Below are 24880 nucleotides of genomic sequence, written 5' to 3'. Positions count from 1 at the left end.
TGGAATATAGATACCCACATTTTGAGTTGCACTTAAGTAGTCTGTCTTGAGTGAGTATATAGGTGGAAACTGGTTTGAATCAGATGGGCCCGGGTGACCCTGAAGTGTGGCATCAGGTACCCTGGGATTATTTTTTTAGCTTCTCTGTGCTTTACTTTTCTCATAAACGTTTCTATGAGGTTAAAATGAAATAATGCATGTACAGCACAGCAAAGTTTCTGGCTCCTAGTTAGTGAATAATAAAGTATATATGAAGAAAACTGTTAAAATAAAAACATTTCCAAGCCTTAGTCCATTCACCTCCAGCTTTATTGTAAGATCATTAAAAAGACACACAGAGGCTCTTTGGGAGATTTGAGCTTTAGTTTACTTTGCAAACATGTTCTGGTCACAGTTTGGTGAGATCAGCCCAGGGTGAGTTGTAAGCCAGGACTTTAACACAGTGAGCAACTCGTGGAGAGAAAAAAGGAAGGTGTTTCCCAATGATGCCATGTGCTGCTTCTGGTACTGGGCCTTGGAAGACAATGTTGGGTCTTTTATTTTTTGTGATTTCCCCTCAGCAGCTAAGCATCCTGGTGCATATTGACACTAGCCAGTTCCAGCACTCTGGAGTCACCACTCCATGCAGTCACTGCTGCTGCCACCACGCCCAGGCTCCACCGCCTCTCAGCTGCAATTCCTGCATCCTCGGACAGCCCCATTTTCCGAAGCCTTTGAAGTGGATTCACTGAACCTGAGATCTTGTCTTCATGTGCAAGGTAGTGAGGACAAACTGGGAGATTAAAGCATAATATTAAGTGGGCCTGGGAGATTAAAGCATAATATTAAGTGGGCTGTCCGAGCAGAGAGGCCTTGAGGTGAGGAAGAAGAGCAGGGTCTCAGGGAAGTCATATCTAGAATGATATTAGCTGTCTGGTTGAGGATGGTTTCCTCCTCGGATGAGGCGCTAACAAAGGGAAGACGTCTGGGCCTCAGCCCCAGGTCCTTATCTCAGGCTTAAGGCAACATTTTCCGAACCACGTTGGAGTGAATGCTTGTCCCAGAAGACTCTTTATGAGGTAAGGGGCTTCATAGTGGAATTGGTCTGAGACACTCTTTCCTATATTCTCCTCTGGACAATTCACAGTGCACATTCTGAGAATTCCTGGAGCGGAGAAACCTGTTTAATCCATTATTTCCAAGAAGAGAACTTTACGAGGGACTCTTTCCTTTTTTCTCTTTTTCATAGCACCGGTTAAGGAACAGCCTGTGGAATATGTATTCTGTGCAGCACACGGTGGGAAATCCAGGCTCACGGAATTCTTCAACAGAAGCAATCCATGAGGAGTTACCTGTTTGATCTGCCCAGCCCCCTCCCCTCTTCTGGCAGTGATACTCTGCGTCTTCCTTGAGGAATGCTCCTCCCCTGTCCCCCAACTATTGCTCTGGGGGGGTGTGGGGGGAGAAGGAGGGCTGTCAAACATGGACTCCACTGCCACGCCCAGCCTAGCTAATTAACCAGTTGCCTTTGACTCCACTGGGACTCATGGTGACTCCACTGGGACTCATGGTGACTCCACTGGGACTCATGGTGACTCCACTGGGACTCATGGTGACTCCACGTGTGTCAGAGTAGAACTGTGCGCTGTAAGGTTTTCGATGGCTGGTGTTTTCAAGCAGCTTTCCAGGCCTTTCTTCTGAGGTGCCCCTGGGTGACTGAGAATTTCCAACCTTTTGGACAGCAGCTGAGCACATTAACTGTTTGCACCACTCAGGGACACCCCACTCCCAGCCATGGTGGGCCAAAATAGTCCTTAACCAAGAACTTTTGAGCTGATCTTAGACAAATGAGCCCCTTCCTTTCTGAAGGTGTAGCAGAGAAGATGTGAGGCTGGGAGTTGCCAGCAGCCACAGATCCCACCTAGTACTGAAAATCTGCCCACAAGGAAAAAGGAGCAGACATGAGGGGTGGAGGGAGTGAACCTGAAGGCTACAGTCGTCAGTGGGGCCCAGCTGTTCTCACTGTTAGGTTACGAGAGCCCAAACGTGTAGCCTCTTGCTTAGGCTTATCCGGGTTTCCACCACGAGAATCCTGGTGAACACAGGTAGCCTCTGGTGTAGTCTGACCCAGTGCTGTCACTAGGGTTAGTGTCACCCAGGAGGTAACTCACGGTGTCACCACCCCTTCCAGGGTATGTAGTGCTGGCATCCCATCCCCCAGTGACTCTGCCCTGCTCCACCCCCTCGCAGGGCCCAGCACCAGGCAGCACAGTTCTGCCCCCTGCGGCTCCCCATAGCTCATCCCCTCTCCCATTAGCCAAAGCAGAGACTGGCAGGTGAAGTGGTGGGGGGGGGAGGGGAGGGGGGAGATGAGTGATACCAACTCTAGTGATGCCACTGCCTTAGTGGCCCCTCCCCCAACAGCCGCGGCCCACCCATTGCTGCCACGCTGCCATGGACCCTGGGGTCATTTTGGTGTCACCCTCTCTGACAGTGTCAGGGGATGCAGTCTGCACCCCCCCCCCCCGCCCCAGTGACACCACTAGCCTGACTCCACATCTCAAGCTTGGCCTTAGATGAGGAAATACTGGTTCCAAAGAAGATTTTAAAATCCCTTACAGATTCCCAAAGGAGAGCACAAGGGAGCAGAGAAGTCAAGGCCCTAACTGAGAATCCTCCACCCTCTTAGGTGGAGACCTGGTGTTGCTGATTTTATTTCCACTTGAATATCCTCATTTCAGGTCTCCATCATTGTGTTCTTTTCCTTTCTTCCCACTCCTCCAGGTCCCCTGGGTCTGCTCGCTTCTCTGTCCTGAAAAGCCAGGATGTGCAGGCTGAACGGTTTTTGATAGAAGAAAGCAGCCCGGCCCTGTTCCTGTCCTTTCCCCTCACCTGGGCTTGCTCCCTCTGTCTTCTGGAGCACACTAATGGAAAGCACCCCTTTTCTATTCTGGTTCCTCTTCCCCCGCATACTCGGTCTTAAATGGTAATAACAGCTTACTTAATGTAACCAGCAGCACACACTCAGGTCATTTGGCAATTAAGGGTTACAGCTCTAAATGAAAGTGGCGGTATTTCATGCCTGGTGGTGTGAAGAAATTGATGGAGGTCACAGAGCCTTCCCCATACCAGGCTGATCCCTTAGCAAGGTAGCAGCTTTATCTGTTCGTGCGCACAGGTGCTCCTGGGTTTTTCTTCAGACCTGGCCTGTAAACAGGGGTGGGCTGGAGCCGCTCCCAAAAGCCAATTGTCAGCGTCAATTCCTAAGTCCGCATTCAGTGATATCACATGGGCAGCTTGCAGTCAGGCATGGTGGGAGTATTTATACCACAGAAATCAGCAAATGCTACCCCTGGGCTTTCTCCCCTCACCCCCAGAGAGCTGATTGGTAACCATTTACCAGCACACCATTACCCAAAAGCCTCTTCACTTTGACCACCTTTAGACTCCCACCTGGCTTACCTTTGATTCTCCCTCTAGTCTTTCAGCCACCCTTGAATTGGCACGCATGAGTACCTGCCACTCACATGACCAAACAACCCGAATTGAAGATGTTGCGACGATTTTATTTTTCTGATTAGGCAGACTGACCTGGTCCACACTAACACAGCCTGAGGAGGTCACCAACTGGTCGCCTGTGTGCTGAGTTCAGCCAGTCAAACCATTTGAATTTGGCCCACTCAGCACTTGTTAACAAATGTAAATGCATTGCCAAAATTTAAAACCTGGTGAATTTCACCTAAAGATCTGTGTTTCTGACGCCTTTTGAAAAGGAACACCAGAATATCTGGCAGTAATGGGCAACCACCCTTGTATTGACAGTCGACTGGAGGCTGAGGGACAGCGCCCCCTGTGGATTTGGCATGTATTTTTCTTTTCACTGTGGGCCCCACCCAAACAGCTGTGCTCACTTTCACTGTAGCCATTTGAGTTTGGCAGGGAACACCACGTCCTGTGCTCGGCTCTCCCTACCCTCTACCCCCACCTTCTCCTCAGGGTACTTTAACAATGAGGCAGAACATGCCCTGTTGCTGCAGAAGGTAAGAGGATCATATTCCACTGGGAAAACCAAGGATGACATCCTGGTAAATAGCTCCGGAGTGGAACCTCCAGGTGAGGTGAGTTCCCATGATCTAAGATATGGGAGGAGGGATGGCATTCCAGGTAGCAGGACCAGCAGGAGCAAAGGTACAGAGATGGGAAGGTTCTCCGTGTGCTTCGGGAACACCAACACCCAGGATTCACGCTACTGAGTTGGGTGATACAAAGGTGCAAACTTAGGCTGAGGCCAGGTCATAGACGACCTTAGATTTGAGATTTAATTTAGTTCAGTTTAATAAATTTTACTGAGCCTTTGCTGTCCCAAGGTCTGCACAAGGGCATGAACACAGGTATGACTGAGATGGAACCTCTGCCCAGTACTTTTTATCCATAGTGAAGTAGTTTGCAAAGTTGTTTTTATAGTGGTTTGTAAGTTTTTGCCATGAGCCCTCTATTAGCTTGACCTAATACGAAGCCTTGTATTCAAACCAGATAAACCAGGGCTTTCTCAGGTTAAACACTAAAGCTCATTTTACCTGATGTGACTGGGGAATCCCTAGAGTTCCAGGGGCCTTTTGTGAAAGCGTAAGTTACTAGGGGTCTCTGTAGCTTGTCAGACCAGGAAGGCACTTCCCAGAAGCGTTGGCGATGCCAGCCTCATGGCAGTCAGTATTCAGAGCCTGAGAGAGGAAAGCCAGGGAGGGAGCTCCTGTGGCAGCTGCAAGATAAGATGATGCTTTTGAAAGAGACTAGATAGAGGGTGTAGGCACAGAAAGAAAACGAGGAATCTGATCAGCAGACATTGAGAACGTGGGCCCAGATTGTTCTAGGGATAAGGGATATGTGTGAGCTGTCAGCGGTCTGGGAGTGAATGATTACATGGGTCTCCAGGAAGGCTCAAGGATAGATAGGCGCGTGTGCGTTTGTGTGTAAGCTGTCAAGGTGAAGCATGGTAAGAGCCCCAGATAGACAAAATCTTGGGCTCCTTGCTGACCCTGAGATGAAAAAGAAAAAAATGGATAGTTCAATATGATAAACGTGCTGTCTTAACACACGTGGTAGACAGGCTCCACTTAGGGTGTTAGTGATGTGTATCTGGGAGAAGATCTTGATGAACTGCTCGGGACAGACAAATGGGCATGGGTTTTGGCAGGAGACCAGGCAGTGAGGAAAAGAGGAGGAAGCTGCTCTTTGCAGAGAAAAAGAAAGGAACTTGATTTTTACTTCTGAGAAGGGATGGAGGGAGATGAGAGCAGGGGAAGAAAAGAGGGGTGGAGAGGGTGGGCAGGTAGCCAAGAGGAGTTATAAAAGCAAGAATGCCTCTCGTGATATTCAGCTGTTGGCTGTATCATATGAATGTGACTTCTCTCCATGACCCCAACACTTCTTCCAAGAGCCCTTTGTTTGAATTTCTCCTTCTTCCCTCTGGAAATCAAGCCAAGGGTAGTGGCTAACCCCTGGGTACACCCAGTATGGAAACATGAGGGAGAAGCAGCAGCAACTATGAACACACGCGTCCTTCCCAGGAACTCCCAGAATCCTAAAGAAGGGCTCTGCATCCCCACCACCTTTGGATGGGGAAGGAAGTTATACTTTCATGGACCTCGGGCAAGGTGGTCCTGGGTGGCTTCTGGAAGTGAGGGAAGATCAGCCTGCGGGAGCAGGAGGGACTGGCTAAGAGAGGGACAGAGCTGTGCTCAGAGGCCACTGCCCATCACTTCTAGGTCTCTTCTTCATTTTAAATAATAACTACCTACTTGAGGGATTGTGGAGCCCTGGTGGCACAGTGGTTAAGAGCTCAGCTGCTAACCATCAATTGCTCAGTTTGAATCCACCAGCCACTCCTTGGAAACCCTATGGGGCAGTTCTGCTCTGTCCTGTGTGGTCACTATGACTCGATGGCAGTGGGTTTGGTTTTTGTGTTTTAATTTAGGGATTAATTAGGATCACACATTTAGAATTCCAGCACTTCTTAGGTGCTCAATAGATGCCCAGTGTTATTATGATTGTCTTCTTATTGGTCTCCAGTAACTCTGCTGCCACGTTCAGCCCGGCGTGTAACAGGGTGTCCGGATCTAGGGCTGATAGGGATCTATTTGCCAAGCCACCACCCCTCATGTGCCACATCTGTCTCTTCCCCAAGCATGAAATGAGGACAGAGCCCCAGAGAACCCTAACCGAACCCAAGCAACTCTCGGCATCCCACCTTATCATATTTTGTCTGAAGAACAAAAGCTCTCAAAGGCCATCTTTATTGTGAAATTCTAAAATCATATTTATTCACCAATTCACAGAAAGTGTCATAATGACCACCAACATGAATCAGTTTGTAGGCATTTACAAGCCAAGGCTGAAAATAAATATCTGTCTTTGTTGAATAGGCATTTAACAAAGTACTTGGAAACTGAAAGGATCTTAGTAGTTCGAAATTTAAAGTTTGTAATTCAAACGTGGGTAAGATCACAGTCATGGGAAGAGGCCCAATAGATTCCCGTCATGGTCCTAATTTCCTTCCTATTTCTTTATGTACATGTAGACTCTCGGCACACCACTCTGTGTCAGTCTGGATCAGATAGGATGGCCGAGTTAGGGGAGGAAGTGGGGAGGGGAAGGGCATTTTCTCTGATCTTCTGCAACTGGGACAACCTCGTTCATTGAGCAAGATGATAACGTGCTCTTCTAAAATTAGCTTCAATTTCCTATAAATGCACACAGTCCTTATAACGAGAGTCCCAAAGTTCCCATTATATCTCACTCATACACACACGATAGTACATTTTGCAAATAAACACATTTTCTAGCTGGAAAGATTCACTCTTGGAGGCAGCCTGAAGGGCTCAGCAGTCTGACCTGCGTCAGGCACACAGTGGGCCACCAGGAGCCGCTCGGGCAGGCCGACGAGAACGGTCTGACAGCAGCAGAGTGAAGGCAGTTCTGTAGGACTGTTCTGCTGCTCCTTCCTCGCTCTGCGGTGCCAACACCACAGAGGCTCCGAAGAGAAGGAGAACCATCTTCTCCTTTAACTCAGACACTTACTCCAGTGTGGTTGAACATCTGGGAATAAACAGCCATCCGAGGCTTCTAAATGGTGGTGACATCTCCAGACATGAGAGAAGGGGAAGGCTGAGAGAAGAAATTGCTAAACCGTTGAGACTAGCTGAACCCAGAAGCTTCGCACTTAGTTTCAGAATCGTGGCTGGAGTTGGAAAAATTTAAGAGCATTTCATCAATTGCTCAGGCAATGGCAGAGGCAATGGCAGAGGAGTCCCCAGACTCGTTCCCTGTAGCAATAGCTTGTTGGGGATTATGTAGATGTGGTCTAAGTGTACACAAACCAACTGTGTGCCACAGCCGGTCACTGCCCCGTACCGGACAGCCAGACCCAGGGCTCACAGCTGGCTGAGTACTGCACCGAGTGTGTGAATTCGCCCAGTGGTCTCCTCAGCTAGGCTGTGATTATGGAAGAAGGGGATGTGGCCGAACTGATTTTTGTGGCTCATTTAATTTGGGGGTAGAGGGGTACTCTTGGGTCCCTACCAAGTAGTGACAAGCTAGACCTTCAATTTCCAATATTTATTGAACCCCTACTATGTGCCAGGCACTGTTCCCAGTTTTGGGGGCTAAAAGTAAACAAGAAAAAAGTGTGACATCTAATCCAGTGCTTCTGAGGAATTTAAACTGTGTTGGGACTACTGACATCTTCATTCTACCTATTCCTTATATATGATATTTATCAGCTGTCTTTAGCTTACTTATCTCTGATAATTTATATTTAATGCACTCGCTAATCTCCCAAACTAACGTCCTACCAAATCATTCTGACTTTCTTCCCTACTGACATTATAGTGTTCATGCCAATAACATACCAACCCAACTCTAATACCTACAGATTTCTTTGGAAACAACTAACTTCTACATTTCCATTTCTTTTCTAAACTAACCAAGTGATTTTTATCTCTTGTCAAGTCTGTCCAGCCCAGGACATCAACAACCCTTCATGGAAACCACTGAGTTCAGGCTGGAAGCAATCAGGTGGCTCATTGATGAGATCCATCACAACTAGTTCAATTAAGAACTGAAATCACCTTTCAAGCAGCCCTGACTGCCTCCTTGGTCACATGGCCAGACATATCTGTAATTTTTGAAAGTTGGGTACGCTTTAAATACAGAGCGGTGTTCTGGCTTCTGGGTTGAGGGTGTTGTGTCTGTTGCTATCACTCCTACCTAACCTTGCCTGTTCCCTCTCCAACTCTAACTCACCTTTCTTTCCATCTCTCTTCTCTTTTTCAGTGATCTGCCCTAGGTATCAAGTCTAACTTCCTCCCCATCAAAAAAGCTCTTGCTTTATTTCCACCACCTGAAGATTGGCTAGTGGAAATGAGCACGAGGTCTTCTAAATCCCACATATCTGGTGCTCCTTCCAGCAGTTGTAAGGGAGCTCAGGGTGGGTGGGGGTGGGACCCAGGTCCTTGTCTTCCGAGCTGACTAGGATAGGGCTAATGTTGTCTCCAGGGGTGAATATGTGCATTGCATTCATATCTGTGACCCAGAAGCACAAGCAGAACCCCTCATCGCTGAGCCCTAATGAATCCCTCTTGATATAGATACTGCCTCCTCATCCATTCCCTTTTCCATGGGTTCTGGCATCTGCAGCTGAGACTTGTGGGTGTATTCTCTGCTTCTAAAGATCCATACAACCTGTGGACTCATTGACTCATTTCTCTGATAGCTCTTTCTGCTGGGCCAAAGAACCTACAACATCTCTTTCTCTCTGTGTGTGTGTGTGTGTGTGGCCCATTTCTGTTCTCAAATGCTCAGGAACAAAGTGCCCAGGCAGAAAGTTGCATTTTCATTTAAAGATAAAAGCAAACAGACCTTAAAGCCAACATGTTTCTGTTGTCGGTGATTAACACACACTGTCTGGATTTTGGTTCTTGTCACATCTGTTGGCCTCTTTAGTCTATTGGGAATTGAGCTTCGTCTTGATGCATCTTCTCTGCAGGAAATCTGATAACAGGGATTGGAGAGCAGCAGGGGCTGGGGTCATTAACAAATTAGGGCTTTCTCTCTTCAGTCAGATCCTGCCCTTGACCTACAGGGTGGAGCAAGTGGGGCTCATCAAGGTTCATCTACTCAACTCTTTGCTTGGGGACTCCTTTCACTGGTTGTATCTGGGACAACCCCACTCCTGTTCTTTCTCCATTTGGGTGACAGGAGTGTGGTCCGCCTTCCACTTCCTTTCTCAATCCAATTTTGTAAAGGACCTTAACTTACAAACTAAGAACATGGAAGAGTCTTTTGGGGGCATCTTAATTTTTCAAACAAGTTCATTCATTGAGGTCAGGTGACCTATGCGGTCACCTAGTCTCTTTTGGATCTAAGTGAAATGAAGAAACACTTTACCTTCCCCTTTGGGGTCTCTCTGGTTTTCCCCATGCTACCGCACATGCAAACAACTGGCAATCCCCATTTTTACGTTTTAGTGTATTCTAATTTGTTAGAGAAAAGTTATTCTTGACACTTTTTTGACACTTATCAAGCACGTGCTGTGGTCCAAGTATAGTGCTGAGCACCCAAGGTGCTAAGATAGGTAAATTATTCTTGCCTTGAGGGCGTAACCTGTGACTGCAGGGGAGGCAAGAGTCGCGGCTCCATGTTAGTCTCATACCACTCTGTTTTGCAGGGTCATAGTCAGTTACCTGGAAACCTGGTGGTGTAGTGGCTAAGTGCTATGGCTGCTAACCAAAGGGTCAGCAGTTCGAATCTGCCAGGTGCTCCTTGGAAACTCTAAGGGGCAGTTCTACTCTATCCTCTTGGGTCGCTATAAGTCGGAATCAACTTGATGGCAATGGATATAAGTCAGTTACCCATCAGATGCCTGGAAAGTAAAGATGGCAGTTCCATTTTATTTTACCAAAAGTTCTCATGTACTGCCTCAGCAGTCCTGAGGTATCAGCTCTCTCTGCTCTTCAGAATGTGAGGAACTGCCAGGAGACTCCCCAGCTTGGTTTGTGAGCACTTCTCTCCAGGAATGACCCCCTCTCCCATCATTGTTTCCGACAAATGTAAATGGCTGGTATGGTCTGCCCAATGATCCACTCTGTCTCCCTCGTCTGTGCCCAGCCTTCCCATTGGATGCCCCTACTCACTCGTACCACCTGGTGTCCTGGCTGGATCTGAGCTCCTAGCCTCCAAGCCATAATTTCTGCCTGTCCTTCCTGACCTGATACAGACCCAGGCCTGCCATAGAGAACAGGACCCATCCTGCTTCCAGAACTACTGAAGGCCTCCTTGACCCACTTCCTGCCTTTCCATTCCTTGTCTTTTTGTCCCACAGGCAACTTTTGTAATAAACAACTAACCCCTAAGGGAAACATAAAATTGCTTCAAGGTCTTGGGACAGAAATGTTTCATCAGAGAATTGACTAGGAGAGCTCAGGCTTTAAAGAAAGTCTCTTCTGGGTCTAAGTGAAATGAAGAAATACTTTACCTTCACCTTTGGGGTCTCTCTGGCTTTCTACATGCTATTGCACAGGCAAACAACTGGCAAGCCTTATTTTTACATTTCAGCGTATTCTAATTTGCTATAGAAGAGTTATTCTCGACATGGTCTCAGGACATCGGTTGGGCATTTAATCAGAAGATCTCCCAAGCTGGCCTGGAGACACGGGTTTTCTTTATGCATTCAAGGCACTCAATGAGGAGACCATTGAGAGGACCAAGAGATAGTTTGAGTTCTTAGGAAATAAAAACTAGGTGCTAGTTCTAAAAAAAAAAAATTTTTTTTTTGTTTTTGTTTTATCTAGGAGCCTGGTGGTGTAATGGTTAAGCACTTGGCTGCTAACCAAAAAATTAGCGGTTCGAAGTGACCCATCTGTCGATCTGTTCCTGTAATGATTACAGCCCCAAAAACCATATGTGGCAGTTCTACTCTGTCTCATGGGGTCACTCTGAGTTGGAATCAACAACAGTTCTTCTAAGCCATGTGTCCAGACTCCTCCTTAGTCTATTCCTCCTCTGTCCTTTCACCCCAAGACCCAGTGCCCTGGTCTTCTGACCTCTAATCTTGAAAATCCTTATATGAGCAGAGATTTATACTACATTTATGTATAAAGGGCTGCTAACGCGCCAACCAGTTCATCCTGAAGGTTTGGGAACTTTCGCCATTTAAGCTCTAAATGAAAGAACTAAATCAATACTCACAGGACCTCAGGGATCTAGGGGTGGGGTAGCAGTGAGTGGGGCATTGGTAGAGCCTAGCACCTTTGAAGCCCTCAGAAGTCAGCATGCCCAGACACTCAGAGATTCAGTCTGTTGATAAGACTGCAGGTTTGTTTTGGGTTTTCTGCTTTTAGTAAACATCCAGAATGAATTACTGCCCTTCCAAGAAAGACCATTTCTTCCCTATCCAATTTAGTATTCGCGTTGTGACACTGCAGGTCCTAGTCCCAATACAAATGGAGCATTGCAGCAGGAACCTGCTGGTGTCCTTAAATGACTGCACTCCGCTCTCTCCCAGGCCTGGTACAGTACCACCCACGTAATGGCTGTGTGGAGACCAGCTTTTCTAATGATCCAGAATCGCCACTGCCTGGTCACATTGTCTCCCTATAAAATATGGCCCTTGAGGATTCTGCTCTAGCTTGGGGAACCTGGAGGGCGGGCTCCTCGACAATGGGTGGCCTCACTAGAGCATCTCCTGGCCTGGTCTGCCTCCAGGATGAAAGGAACCAGGCCTGCAGGAAGTGGCTCACATGCTTGCGGGGAGGAGTAGAGCTGGGACCAGGGTTTGGCCTCCTTGAAACCCCTGTTTGAAGTGAGTGGGAACTGGAGCCTGGAGGGCCCTGGAGGGTGGGGTGGGCACTCTGTTGTGCTTCCCTCTCATCAATACACTAGTAATTAATTATTTACATTGCTAGTTAATAGCCCCTTCCAATGCCAGCTCAAGGCACTCTCCCCATCCTCCTCATCAGTGGCTCTCAAACTTGAACTGCATCAAAATCTGAAAGCTCGTTGAAGCACAGACAGCTGGACCCCACCTCCACAGTAGCTGATTGAGTAGGTTTGAGGTGGGGTACAGGAATTTGCAACTCCCACAAGCCCTGAGTGCTGCTGGCCCAAGAGCACACTTTAAGACCCCCTGCTCCACAGCATGAAGTGAGGCCCCTTAGCAGGTCCTCAGAGTCAGGCCCATCTTCTCCCTTTAGCTCTGACTTTGGGCCTCAAAGGTTCTCCCTCACAGCAGACTGTTTCATGCCTTTGGACCTTTGCTTATGCCGTCCCCTCTGTATTACCCTCCTAACTTTCCAGGTCTGGCTGGCTGCTATTCATACTTAAGAGCTTCCTCTGGCCCAGTGTCACATGACGTTAGCCATGTCTTTCTGCCCAGTGGGCAGGGTGACTGACTTTCATCTATAGATGAACTAAGCCAGCCTTGGGAAAATTAAAGAACATTAAGGGCTACATAAGGAGCCCCTGGTGGCACAGTGGTTAAGCTCTTGGCTACTAGCTGAAAGGTTAGCCATTTGAACCCACCCAGTGGCTACGTGGAAGTAAAGATCTGGAGATCTACTCCCGTGAAGGTTATAGCCTAGGAAACCCTAGGGGGCAGTTCTACTCTGTCACATGGGGTCGATGTGGGTTGAAAATTGACTTGATAACGCCCGACAACAACAAGGGATGCATTGCCTTCTTCCCCAGAGATCTCTTCAGTCTGCCTCAGCAACACATCAGGCCCCCTAGAACTTTACCTACCACCTGATTTAGGGTGGAGAGCTGCCAAAATAAGCAAACTTACCTTCCCAGTCCCAAACTTCTGCCCCCAGCAGTCCTGACTGCTCCCAGACAGCCTCCAGCATGACAGAGGAAATATGTCAGCAGCTCACGAGACAAGGGATCCTCATGGGCAGGGCCAGGCCTCATTCATCCTCCTTTCCCCTGTTCCTGGCACAGGGCCTGGCATACCATGGGTGCCCAGTGAGGTTTTGCCAAATCACCTTGAGCCTAGCTGCAAACACCAAATCCCATCTGTTCACTGACTGCACATAGGGAACATCTGACTGCTTCCTGGGGTGTTGGTGGAGGTCACTATTTCTGTCTCTCTTTGTCTCCCTGGGAGAGAACCAGGCTTGTTTCCTAACTCACAACCCTTGTAAAGCCAACTTTCCTTTTCCAGTTGATGCCAAAAGGAAAACTAGAGCAAAAGCTATAGAGCCTGTACAGGATACATTTATAAAGCAGAGCAAATACAGACAGGGAAATGAGGGTGCTGGAGTAGACTTCAAAACATTCATTGCTCATTTCCTATGCCTACAGCTGGACAAGGGGAAGTGGTTACATGAAAATTAAATTGTGCCAAGGGCTTTGGCTTGTCAGCCTCGATAAATGTCTCATGCAGAGAGACTCCTGTACCATCCTAGCCCGCCAGAGTACATTGCAAGAGGCTTTGGAGATGCCCAGAAGGTCTGAAAATCATCTACTCTTTGCTTGCAAATTCTTTCAAAGAATTAGACCTACTCCCTTACTTTCTTATGAAACCTATTCGGTTCATGTAAGTGAGGGAAAGTTAAGGAAAAGTCCTCTTTGTTCTCTTGCTAATATTGAGTCACAGAACCAAGAAGACTGCTAATTGTAATGTGTGCTGGGTCAGGCTTTCTACTGATTATGTTGCTATTGGTTCAAAGAGTCATGAGACTTTAGGGTCATTTTTGGGCACCAGCATGAGCAGGGCTGAAATGAAAATTGGTCTGAGATAATGAACACTCCTGCTCAGAAGTCATCATGGGTTCGGCAGGGCTGGGGAGGTGCTGAGAATGGAGAGTTAGCAGTTGGCTCAACAGAGTTAGTGTTCAGTAATCGGTCACCTTCCGGGATCCAAGGCTTTCAGCTCTTGAGGAATGTTCGTCTGAGTTTGAGTCAATTCAACAAGTAACAAGTGTTTTTTGTTTTTTGTTTCTGTCCTAGACCACAGCCCTTTAAAAGAACTTGATTTAAGACTGTGGAGTTTTCATGTAGTTCAGTTTGGAGGCAAAGACCTTCAAGATAGCAATTTACTTTCTCCTGGCAAACAGGGCTGGTTTCAGTGCATGGGGTTAGCAAGGTCTGGCCCTTGGGCCAAATCTGGCCGACTGCTAGTTTTTGTATGCCTGTGTAACAGGTTTTTACCTATTTAAATGGTTGAAAATAAAAGAATAAAATTTCATGACGTGGAAATTATACGACTCAAATTGCCTGCTTTTTCATTACCCATAAATAAAGTTTTATGGGAACACAGACATATTATTTATTTATGTATTGTCTGTGGCTGTTTTCACACTACAATGGCGGAGTTGAGTAATTGTGGCAGAGACCTTAAGCCCTGCAAAAATCTAAAATATTTACTACTTGGTTCTTTACAGAAAAGGTCTGCCGCCCCCTGGTGTATAGGAATGGAAGGTCCACAAGGTGCCCCCTTTGTTACATGCAAGGGTATTTGTCTAACCTTCTGATTGATAGGACGATTGAGTGAATTCAAGAATGTGATAGTCTAAAGAGATCCCACTGAAATCATATTTTTTGGTATCTAGATGACCTTGGAGCCTGGTGGCATAGTGGTTAAGAGCTTGGCTGCTCATCAAAAGTTGGCAGTTTGAATCTATCGGCTGCTCCTTGGAAACCCTAAGGGGCAGTTCTATTCTGTCCTATATGGTCACTGTGAGTTGGGATCGACTTGAAGGCAACGGGTTAATAACAGGTTACTTTAGATGACCTTGGTTAGATTTATGACATTTGGTTAAATCTACTAGAATATATTTTTAGTAGTCTTTAAGACAGATCATTAACTAGTTGATTGCTTTACTCCACTGGGGTAACACCTATACTGGCCTTTTCCAATTTCAACCTCCCCTTCTTCCTCCTTACTGTCATCTGAGTCACCCAAGAGGTTTCAGCCTATCTCTTTTCAAGCTCTGGATAGCAGAATCTGGTCGTCAACTTGGCAAGACAAGTAATGGACTGGCCTACGGCCAAACTGGTCAGCTGTTCCTCCCTGGCATGAGCCTGCATCTGCCTGACTGCTGACGTCTGGATGAGCGGTCGCAGGTTGTCCAGACCATCTGGGAATTTTGGTTACAGGATGCCAGCCATATGGAGGCTGGAAAATGCCAGGCTGATTAATGACATGTTTCACTTGTGGTCAGAATAGTTCCTGGAGGGCAAATTACATTACCTATCACTCACCTGGATACTCCTAGAAACTTCTTTTTTAAATAACGGTCCCCATCTTGTTCTCACCATGGTTATGAGTATGATATTGGGAACATGATGCAACAGTATTGTTCTAGTGTCTTGTAGTTGGAGCTGGCACACAGAGTATGATGTCTCACAGCAAGAGTTGAGGGAAAGGGCTCTTTTTGACTATTGTCACCATTGTTCCTCTACAAATGAGTGCAGTCAGACCTTCTTAAATGATTCATCTTTGCTGCCCTAGCCAAGTGCCACTCTCGCCTGTTTTCTCCTCTTCCCTCAAAGACCTGAAACCATATACAGATTTCACAATGCTCCAAATAACTCCCTCACAATGAATAGGTTATACAGCATCAGAGGCGGCCAAAGGGCATGAGGAACGCGTTTCCCACCTCAGCCAAACCTAAAAGACCACACAGAAAGTGCCCTTAAAAATACTAGACTTAAATATTTGAAGTCAAAATATAATTCAAAGAGAACTGATTTTAAGCCTGTAAAGTGTTCATTTCACTGCCCTAATTTCTGAAGAATTAGCTCTTACACGCTCAGCTGAAGAACCTCACTTTATTTAAATAAGGAGACTTCGAGGACTAACCAATCCTGCAGATTTTCTTCTTGTAGATGTAGAGACACAGCCTGATTGAAAAGGGCTGTTTGGTTGGGAGGACTTCACAGGAGTGTCTGTAACCAGTCAGTGAGTATAAACTCCACACCTCTTCCGGTGTTCTTCCCTAAGAAGGGAAAATGAGAACACCAGTTGAGTTTGTGAAGGTGCCCCACTACTTCCTGTGACTTCTCATCTCCCTCCCTCTTCATTTTTCTCTGTATCATTTCTATGACTGTTAGTTTCCCCTCTGCAACTGTCTGATTCTCTGATCTTATTCAGCTTCCTCCCTTTCACACAGTTGCCAGGAGAGTGCTTAGCACATAGTAGGTACTCAGCAGTGCCTGTTAGGTGCTCTGTGTGTACATAAGTAGAATCAGGGTGGTGGGCAGGAGTGGAAGGTGGGGAGGCCAGGCTTGTCTATACCTGTGAATGACTCTGAGAAGACACTGAATCTCTGAGCCTCAGCTTACTTATCATAAAAATGTGTCTAACAGCAGATGTGCCAACTACCTCATAGGATCATGTGAGGCTCTAAGGAGAGAACAGACACAAAAAGCACTTTAGGAGATGGAAGAAGCTGCAGAAAGTGGTTCTTCTAGATCAGAAGATTGCAAAGACCTGCCATGGATCCTCACGGGGTGGAGGTCAGACCGGAGGACACTGATGACTCTCCCTCGCTTCTTAAGCCCTCCCTGATTTGACGACACAAGGACTAGAATGAGCAGACTCTGAAATTTCTTTTTAACCTGAATGCCACTTTGACCAGGGACCAGCTCTGTGCCTGTGCCAAGCCAATATGGGATGGACTTGGTGCAAGGGTAGGGGGATGGGAACAGACTATACATAGGGTAAAGAGGAACCCGAGACATTTGAAACAAAGACGATCTCAGAGCCTCACGGAAGGCTTAATTCTTGCCAGCTAATTTTTTTTTTTTTAGTCTCTTGGTCACCAAAGATCACAGACCAGTTACCATAGCAACAGTTCTCATCACAAGGTGTCCATGTTAGGATGGAGATGGGAAAAAAAGAAGAAAAAAAAAGAAGAAGAAAGAAATTTGGTTTTGGATATATTTGTTCTCTTAAAAAAAAAAAATTTTTTTTTTTTTTTTTTTTTTTTACCCAGAGTTGCTCCTTTAATGAAGGGAAAAAAAAGAGGCTGTTATTATCTCAAATATGCTTCTAATTCCTAGCAGAGAAATTTCCAAACTTTCAGTATAGACTCAGAGCAGTTCACACTTGAGCTCTACAACATCTGAGAGGAATGTATTTTCTCAAGAGGAAAACAGTGTGGAATAGGAGATGAGGGGCATGAGATGAGGTGGTGAGGGGCCTTGTCAACCTCGGGCTGCCATCCAGCCTGGAAGAGAGCCCAGCCACCTCTACCTCTGATTCCCTGATCTGCTCCCATGGTGAAGCCCTGCTGTGTTATAACATCAGCCTTTCCTCTGACTGCTGGCTGCTAGGCTGTCACCTCAGACAGTGCCTGTGTGGGCCACTTCCTGGGTCCCATGATTTCGTGTGGTGAGCGCCCTCAGCTGATCAGGCAGCCCAGCTCAGACAGCTTGGCTGTGGACCAGGCCCTGCTGTGCTGAAAGACCTCTTCTTGGTTTTTGACTTTTCATAAAAGCTTCTGTGGCCTCAGAAAGGAGCAAAAGGAGAGGCCTTCCAAATTGTTGTATGTATGTGTGCATGTGCATATGAACCTTTTCCTGTAAATTAATTCAGCCTCAACAAGGACTTTCCTTCAAAGTGTTGAGTAATAAGACCTTAGGTGCATGAAGTTCAGCCACCCTCCCTGTATAAAAACCTGGAGGGCCAGCGTAAGGAGAACCTGTTGGTCTGTGTGGATGGAGACAATTTAGTCAGGTACACGGACAGTGAGTTAGAACCCAAGGGCCTTGGGAACACTGAGCCTGGGAGAGATGAGTGACAGACAAGCTGAAGCTCTCCCCTGCAGAAAAGAGCAAAGGCAGAACTCTGCAGTTGGTGACAGGATGCTGGATGAACCCAGGGCAGGAGAAGTGGGGGCTACAGGATGAAATCCAGCCTAACGACCCCCCTGATGATGATGCTGGGCTTCTTGGGACCACCCCAGGGCTGGGACATGAGGAGTACCCAAGGAGTAAAGGGTGTGCTCCAAGGGGCTGGGGAAGGCCTTCCCAGACCTGTCACAGAAACCAGAGGTGATGTGTGATAGACTCAGGCAGACATCGAGTTGGGGTTTACAAAAGGGACACATGGGCTGAGCACAGACAGCCGGGGTACTAATAGGGGAGGGTGGAGTCATCCCACTCCAGCTGGGCTTGCCTGGCTCCTCTCTGCCCATGTCTGCCTCGGCCCCTCTCTTCCTCCTCCTCCTCCTCATCTTCACTGTCATCTGAGTCGCTGCTGCTGGAGCTTATGTCTTCCTCTTCCTCCTCTTCCTCAGTCTCCTCTTCTCCACGCCCTGGTTCTTCATGTTTCTGGATTGCCGGGAGAGAAGATGCATACTCATCAGGGCAGAGCAGAGGTTACTTGGGATCTTATGTTTCTCCCTTCATTAAGGAAACATTTATGGCCCCTTGGAATTCCTTTCAGGAGAAAGATGTGGCAGTCTGCTTCCTTAAAGATTTACAGCCTTCGAAACCCTATAGAGCAGCTCTGTTCTGTCCTATGGGGTCGCTATGAGTTGGGATTGACTTGACATTAGTGGGTTTGGTTTGGTTTGGATTTCCTTTCCGTTTAAGGCTTTTATGAAAGTTAAGTTCTCTGGTGAAAGGGAAATCAGAGCGCTAAGAACAAAAACACAACAGCAGCAAATTCTAAGACATCGGCTCGAGGTAAAATGTTCCATGTTTTAAACACTAGACGTTTAAGCCAATCCCATCTGTCATTTAGTGATCCTTTCAGGCCAAAGTGTGTTTTCTGAACTTTCTAAAGAGCCTATTTTCATGATTTTTTCCAAGTCTAGGAATCCCTGGGGGGTGCAAAAACGGTTAATATACTTGGGTGCTAACCAAAAGGTTGGTGGTTTGAGTCCACCTAGAAGTGCCATGGAAGAAAGCCCTGGCGATCTACTTCCAGAAAGTCAGCCATTGAGGACCCTCTGGAGCACAGTTCTCCTCTGACACATGGGGTCACCGTGAGTCAGAATCAACTTGATGGCAACTGTCCCCTCCCCGCCCCCGGCCCAGGTCTAAGTGTTTGCTTCTCAGCGAGAGAATGATATAGGCTTGTACCCCTTTCCAGGTGGGGATATAATCTCCCTGGGAGCAGAACACCTTTCAAGCCAAGACCCAACATGTGCTGCCACTCCAAAGTACTTTTTTTGGAAAAGAAAAGCTCATGGTCCTGACTCACCATACCTGTCCCTCACCCCCTGACTCGTGTCCTCAAAGCCTACCTCCCTCTTTTCCAGTCATATTCCTCCTCTCTCCCCGACTCCCCCCCCCCCGCCCCCAAGCTTTTTGGTGGTTGAGACCCTTTGCAGCCAAATCTTACATCTGGATTTATGTTCTGAGTTGGTGAACCAGGTGATAATGACACACGCGTCCTCACTCCGCTTCATCCCCTCTTTTCTACCTCTGCCTTTCCCAAATCCTACCGATGGTACAAGTGGCTTCCCTTGGGATTCCACATGTTTAGAGCAGAGATCTTGGACACCCATGGATAGATTCTGGGGGCTGTTGGCTAACTGGAAGGATAGGAGCTTAAGAATTAGACCACCTCGAGTTTGAATATTGACTCTGCCATTACCACCTGTGTTTACTTCCCAATTTACTTCCAATCTCTGAGCCAGTTCCCAAGTTGGTATACGAGTGTGATGACTCCTCCTTCATAGGTTGTTGGAAGATTAAAAGATGGGGTGTATAGAGGGCATACTGTATAGTGTCTGGCATAATGGGTGTTCAGTAAATAGCAGGTATTGTTGTTTTTAAGCTATTCCAAGCCTTGAAGTGAGCTCTGCAGACGTTAGGGAGCAAAGTCATCTCATTTACACTGTTAATCAAGAAATTTAATACTGAATTCCTAGTGTGATTTAGCTCTGAGCGAACTCCTACAGGGGAGGCAAGGGAGAGACACCATGTGACTGCTTGCCTTAAGACATTTCTGGATCTGTTTGTGGAAGGAGAGCAATTCACACGTTTTAATCAGTGACTGCAGTTGGTGGGAAAGTATAGTCCCTTCAGGTTGAGAAGGCTGGAGGAACACAGAGAAGGGAAAACCCAGCGGGGCTGGGGTAGTTGAGGCAGGGCTTCTAGGAGCGGACTAAGGCTAGGCTTCAAGCACAGGAAGGACTGAGCTGGGTAAAGAGGGGAAGACATCCTGCCCAGAGCTCCCCAGCCCTTGGGTGAGGTTTACCTCCATGGGGTTGACGGTAATAGTCAGCGCAGAGTCATCCCAATCCATCTCGGCCTCCTTGGCAGCCTCAGTCTCCTGAGTGAAGTGCTGGTGGGCAATCCGGACCCGGTACACACCCATGGCCACGACAAACACCAGCATGCACACGGAGATGATGATGACCACTGTGGCAATGCTTGGGACCACTGGAACAAGGAAGGAACCACTCATGGCATGTGAGCAAAGCTCATTCTTGGGATGGAGCATAAGTGACATAACATCTATGCGTAGGTTAAAGTCTGCCCTGCCACTTCTTGTCTATAGCCCTCTAGGTCAGCAGCTTCCCCTGTCTGGGCTTCACTTTCAAAATCTATGTAATGGACTTAATAATTCCTATCCCAGGGGTACTTGTGAGGAGTAAATGAAATAACCTATGTGACTTTCCAAGCTCATGACTAGGCACATAATAGGTGCTCAGTTAATGCTAGTTCTCTTCTATCCCTTGCTTCTTTTCTCAAACTATAGGAGAGCACCCACCAAACGCCAGATATAATGGAGTTCAGTAGGGACAACACTGACACTATGGCAAGGGGTCAAACAGAACTATGGGCAGGGGCTTTACAATATGACGTGCACATCTATGTGTAAGTGTGTGTAAGGGGTTTAGGGAAAACTTCATACAGGATGTGGCTTGAATTAGGCCTGAAAGGCCTAGTAAGATTTTGCCCCAGCCCTTTGTACAACTCTGTTATTATACGTTGTGTGTAATTTCTTCCTTATTTGCCTGGCTCTACCGAGGCTGAGTGCTTCAGAGGCAGGACCTACATTTTCTCTATCCCTGAGTTCCCTCCCTTGGCACTGGGCACCCATGGCTGCTGCACCATAACTGTCTGTTTAGTGGATCTTCTTGAGTCACAATAGCCACCTGTTGTCCCAAGGTCATTCCTCCCAGGTACCCTACCTGAACTGTGCCGGATGCTGCTCCGAGGCTCGGGGTGATGGACAGACTGGAGGAAGGGAGGCTGCACGATAAGGTGGTTGACATGCTCCTTGTCTGAGACTCCGACCTCATGGAGGACACTGACCTGGGAAGATCAGGTAGAGGTGCTGTTGACCAGGAGTGGCAGGCAGGCCAGTTGCAGCAGCCCTCCTGAATGACTGAGTGCGTGAATGGGCGAACCTGGGCTTCCCTGACAAAAGCAGGACTCGCTCACCTCCAGGTTGAACTCATTGCTGGTGTAGCGCCCATTGAGTTCGGAGCACTTGATCCGGAACCGCCGGGTCTCTAGAGAAGCCGGATGCCAGTTGCGGTAGCGGACATGGTGCAACACCTGCTCGTAGCGACTCATGGAGCCCACACCTGTTATCAGGAGGTAGAGGAGAAGGAAGAGGAGCCAGGGGAGCCAGGCTGGGGCTTGTGTACCTCCTAAATACATCATCGGTAACAGCTTGTTGATAGGCAGACAATGTGCAGAAGCAGAAATTCCAAGGAGTAAATTAAAGTGATCCATGCATGACATTCCTACATAGACTGAGCTCTGACTGGAATGTTCGGCCTCAGTGTGCCAAACATTGCTATAACGTTTACTGAGGTCAAACACTGTGAGAGAAGGCACCCACCTAGTTCTACAGATTTCCCCAAGAGATGGGATAGGGGACAGGTACTAAGGATCTTGGAGCAACTCACCAAAAGAAGGTCTAGAAATTTATGTTCTGAGGTCAAGAATTTGAAGCTGATTCCTGGGCCTTCTCAGTGCATCTCCATGGGTGATAGGGCTGCCATCATATTCATCACCCCTTGGAAAAAGCCATTCTGAAAAGAGGCCATTGGGGCACCAAGCATGGACTTACCATAGATGGAGTAGCCGGCAGTGGAGTTGGTGGCATCCAGGTGTTGCTGGTGGAGCTCACTGTGGTTGAGCTCCAAGCACTCATGTCTTGGGTCCAGGTCCCCTCCAAGTACCAAAATATCACAGAAATCTAAGTTGTGAAGCATTTCTTCTAAGACCGTGGATTTGGGGGCTGTGGGACGACAGACATGTGGGAAACATGGGCATGAGCGAGAGCTCAGACACCAGCTCTTTCTCAGCACCATCCTCTCTGTTATACCCTGGGTTAGGCAGGGTGATTCTGCTTGGCTCCACTGCTTGGCTGTAGTGCCTAAATGTTCATCATTGATGTTACTATGGGCTGAGAGTATGTCCAGGCAGCCCCTGAGGTTGGGTGGTATGAATTAGTGGGAAGGGTATGAATACTGTAGTCAAACAGCTGTGACTGAAAAGCTAGCTTCTGCTATGAGAAGCTGTATAGTGTTAGAGAAATTATCTACCACTCAGTTTCCTCACTCATAAAGAGGGCAAGGGTCTTGAGAGGATTGAAAACAGTGTCTGGCAAATAGAAGTTGCCTAATAAGCAATAGGTGTTATTTGGGGGGCAGAGATAAATGCTCTTCCACCATGTCCCTGTGGCTTTCTCCATGTGATCATGGTGTGTGTGTGTGTGTATGTATGTATGTATCCCTCCCACCTGACTCTGAGGTCCTCAAGGGCAGAAGCACCATCTTATTATGACTCAGTCCTCAGTGTTAGATCCAGGGGCTGCCATGGAGCAGCTGTTAATACATATTGCTCAAATGGAGCTGGATTGGTAATATATTTAAATAATTAAGGAAACTTTTTTTTAGAAGGAAATATGTTACCCAGAGTGCACATTAGCGAGTTGGTCAGTCTAGTTGTCCTTGTCTGATTTTGAGGCTCCAAATGCCACGATGGAATATCAGAGCGTTTGAATGCTGAACAGAGTTTGGTAGTCCTGAATTAAAATCCCACCTTAAAATAAAAGTGCTTTGTATTTATGGAGTGCTTGCTATGTGTCAAGGCAAACACGATCCCAGCAGATGTTAAAACCAGAGTCAAATCTGACTCGTGGTGACTTCATGTGTGTCAGAGTAGAACTGTGCTCCACAGGGCTTTCAATGACTGACTTTTTGGAGGTAGGTCGTCAGGCCTTTCTTTCAAGGTGCCTCTGGGTGGACGCGAACCTCTAATCTTTAATTTCGCAGCCAAGCGCGTTAACTGTTTGCACAACCCAGGGACTCCAAGAAACTTTAAAATGGGTAGTATTATAACCCCACTTCACCAGTGAGGAAATAGAAGGTTAAAGGGGTGAAATGCCCAAGGTCACATAGTAGTAAATAAAAAAGCAGGATAGCACCCATGTTCTTCTGACTCCGCTTTGGAAACTCTTAACCTCCGGGCCAGAAGTCTTCAAATGTCTTTGACCTTGTACCTCTTTATTGGAAGATTTGTGAACCCAGGCTTTTGATATATTTGTTTATAGAGTATATACATGGACTAAAATATTTTGGAGGTTATAAAACATTTATGAAAATGGAAATTAAAAGGTATTAAAGATGAGAATAATTTTGAATATATATTTTTCCTTATCACTTAGAATTTTTTTATTTTATATGTTTTAAAGCTCTTTTAGACTTATTTAGACAGATTTTTCATATATCAATGTTATACATATATAAAAACAAAAATATGAGAGGGTCAGAACTAGCTCCTTTGAATCAATTTTTGACCAAAAATAGGTGATGTACGTATTTTCCCAAACATTATTATCTCCTGTGCCATCCTGGCATTGGTGTTGCAACTTTTCTTAAACGAATGCTTCACTCTTAAATCCAGGATTTTCTTCCAAGCCACTGACATCCGTTATATGAGTTTTAACGGTTATACATTCTATATCTTACCAAAAGGTATTAACACAAGTTTTTGGACCACAATCAGGATTCATGCTTTACTCAAACAATCCTTAATTGGTTTATTGACTGAAATGTGAAGTTAAATTTGTCTAGTCACGCCGTCAAGTTCATACAGTTGTCCAGTAACGACCAAGTTCATGCATATGGGTCAACCACATCTAACTGCTGCCTGGCCAACCAACAGTCATTGTGAGATCCTGTCAGTTAAAAGAAACGTTCTGTTTTCAGAGATGTCTATATGTGAAAAAATGATGTGTGTTTTATAATGGTTGAAATACAGTCTCAAGCCTCTCTGGACCTTGATTTTTTTCACCTCTCAAATGAGGACATTCATCTATCTTTAAAGTCCTTTCTAAATGTCTGCTATTGTTAGGTGCTGTTGACTCCTAGAGACCCTGTGTACAACAGAACAAAACACTGCCCAGTCCTGCCCCATCCTCACAATCGTTGCTATGTTTGAGCCCATTGTTGCAGCCACTGTGTCAATCCATCTGGTTGAGGGTCTTCCTCTTTTTCGCTGACCATCTGCTTTACCAAGCATGATAATCCTCCAGAGGTTGGTCCTTCCTGTTAACATATCCAAAGTAAACGAGTCAAAGTCTCACCACCCTCGTTTCTAAGGAGCATTCTGGCTGTACTTCTTCCAAGACAGATTTGTTCATTCTTCTGGCAGTCCATGGTCTATTCAGTATTCTTCGCCAACATCATAATCCAAATGCATCAGTTCTTTTTCTGTCTTCCTGCTTCATCGTCCAGCTTTCACATGTGTATGAGGCGATCGAAAATACCATGGTGTGGGTCAGGCACACCTTATTCATCAAAGTGACATCTTTGCTTTTTAAAATTTTTTTTTATTGTACTTTAGATGAAGGTTTACAGAACAAACAATACACACATTGTTCTGTGACATTGGTTGACAACCCCACGACATGTCAACACTC

General features: G+C 46.6%; 1 protein-coding gene across 1 annotated transcript in view; it reads right to left on the bottom strand.

Moving 5' to 3' along the window:
* Positions 1-17722: 17722 nt before the first annotated feature.
* Positions 17723-24880, bottom strand: part of CLSTN2 (calsyntenin 2) — a 433412-nt gene continuing 426254 nt past the window's right edge. The window contains exons 13-17 of the mRNA XM_064275381.1: positions 22022-22192; positions 21385-21530; positions 21132-21255; positions 20192-20376; positions 17723-18312 (exon numbers count right to left, since the gene is read on the bottom strand). Of these exons, the coding sequence (XP_064131451.1) occupies positions 18115-18312; positions 20192-20376; positions 21132-21255; positions 21385-21530; positions 22022-22192 (824 nt within the window). The 3' untranslated portion in view covers positions 17723-18114. The remainder of the gene's footprint in view (positions 18313-20191; positions 20377-21131; positions 21256-21384; positions 21531-22021; positions 22193-24880) is intronic.

This window comes from Loxodonta africana, chromosome 23 (assembly GCF_030014295.1).
Source record: "Loxodonta africana isolate mLoxAfr1 chromosome 23, mLoxAfr1.hap2, whole genome shotgun sequence".
In the NCBI taxonomy this organism is placed as follows: Eukaryota; Metazoa; Chordata; class Mammalia; order Proboscidea; family Elephantidae; genus Loxodonta; species Loxodonta africana.
Note: the sequence above shows the minus strand (reverse complement) of the source record. Positions and strands in the feature narration are given on the sequence as shown.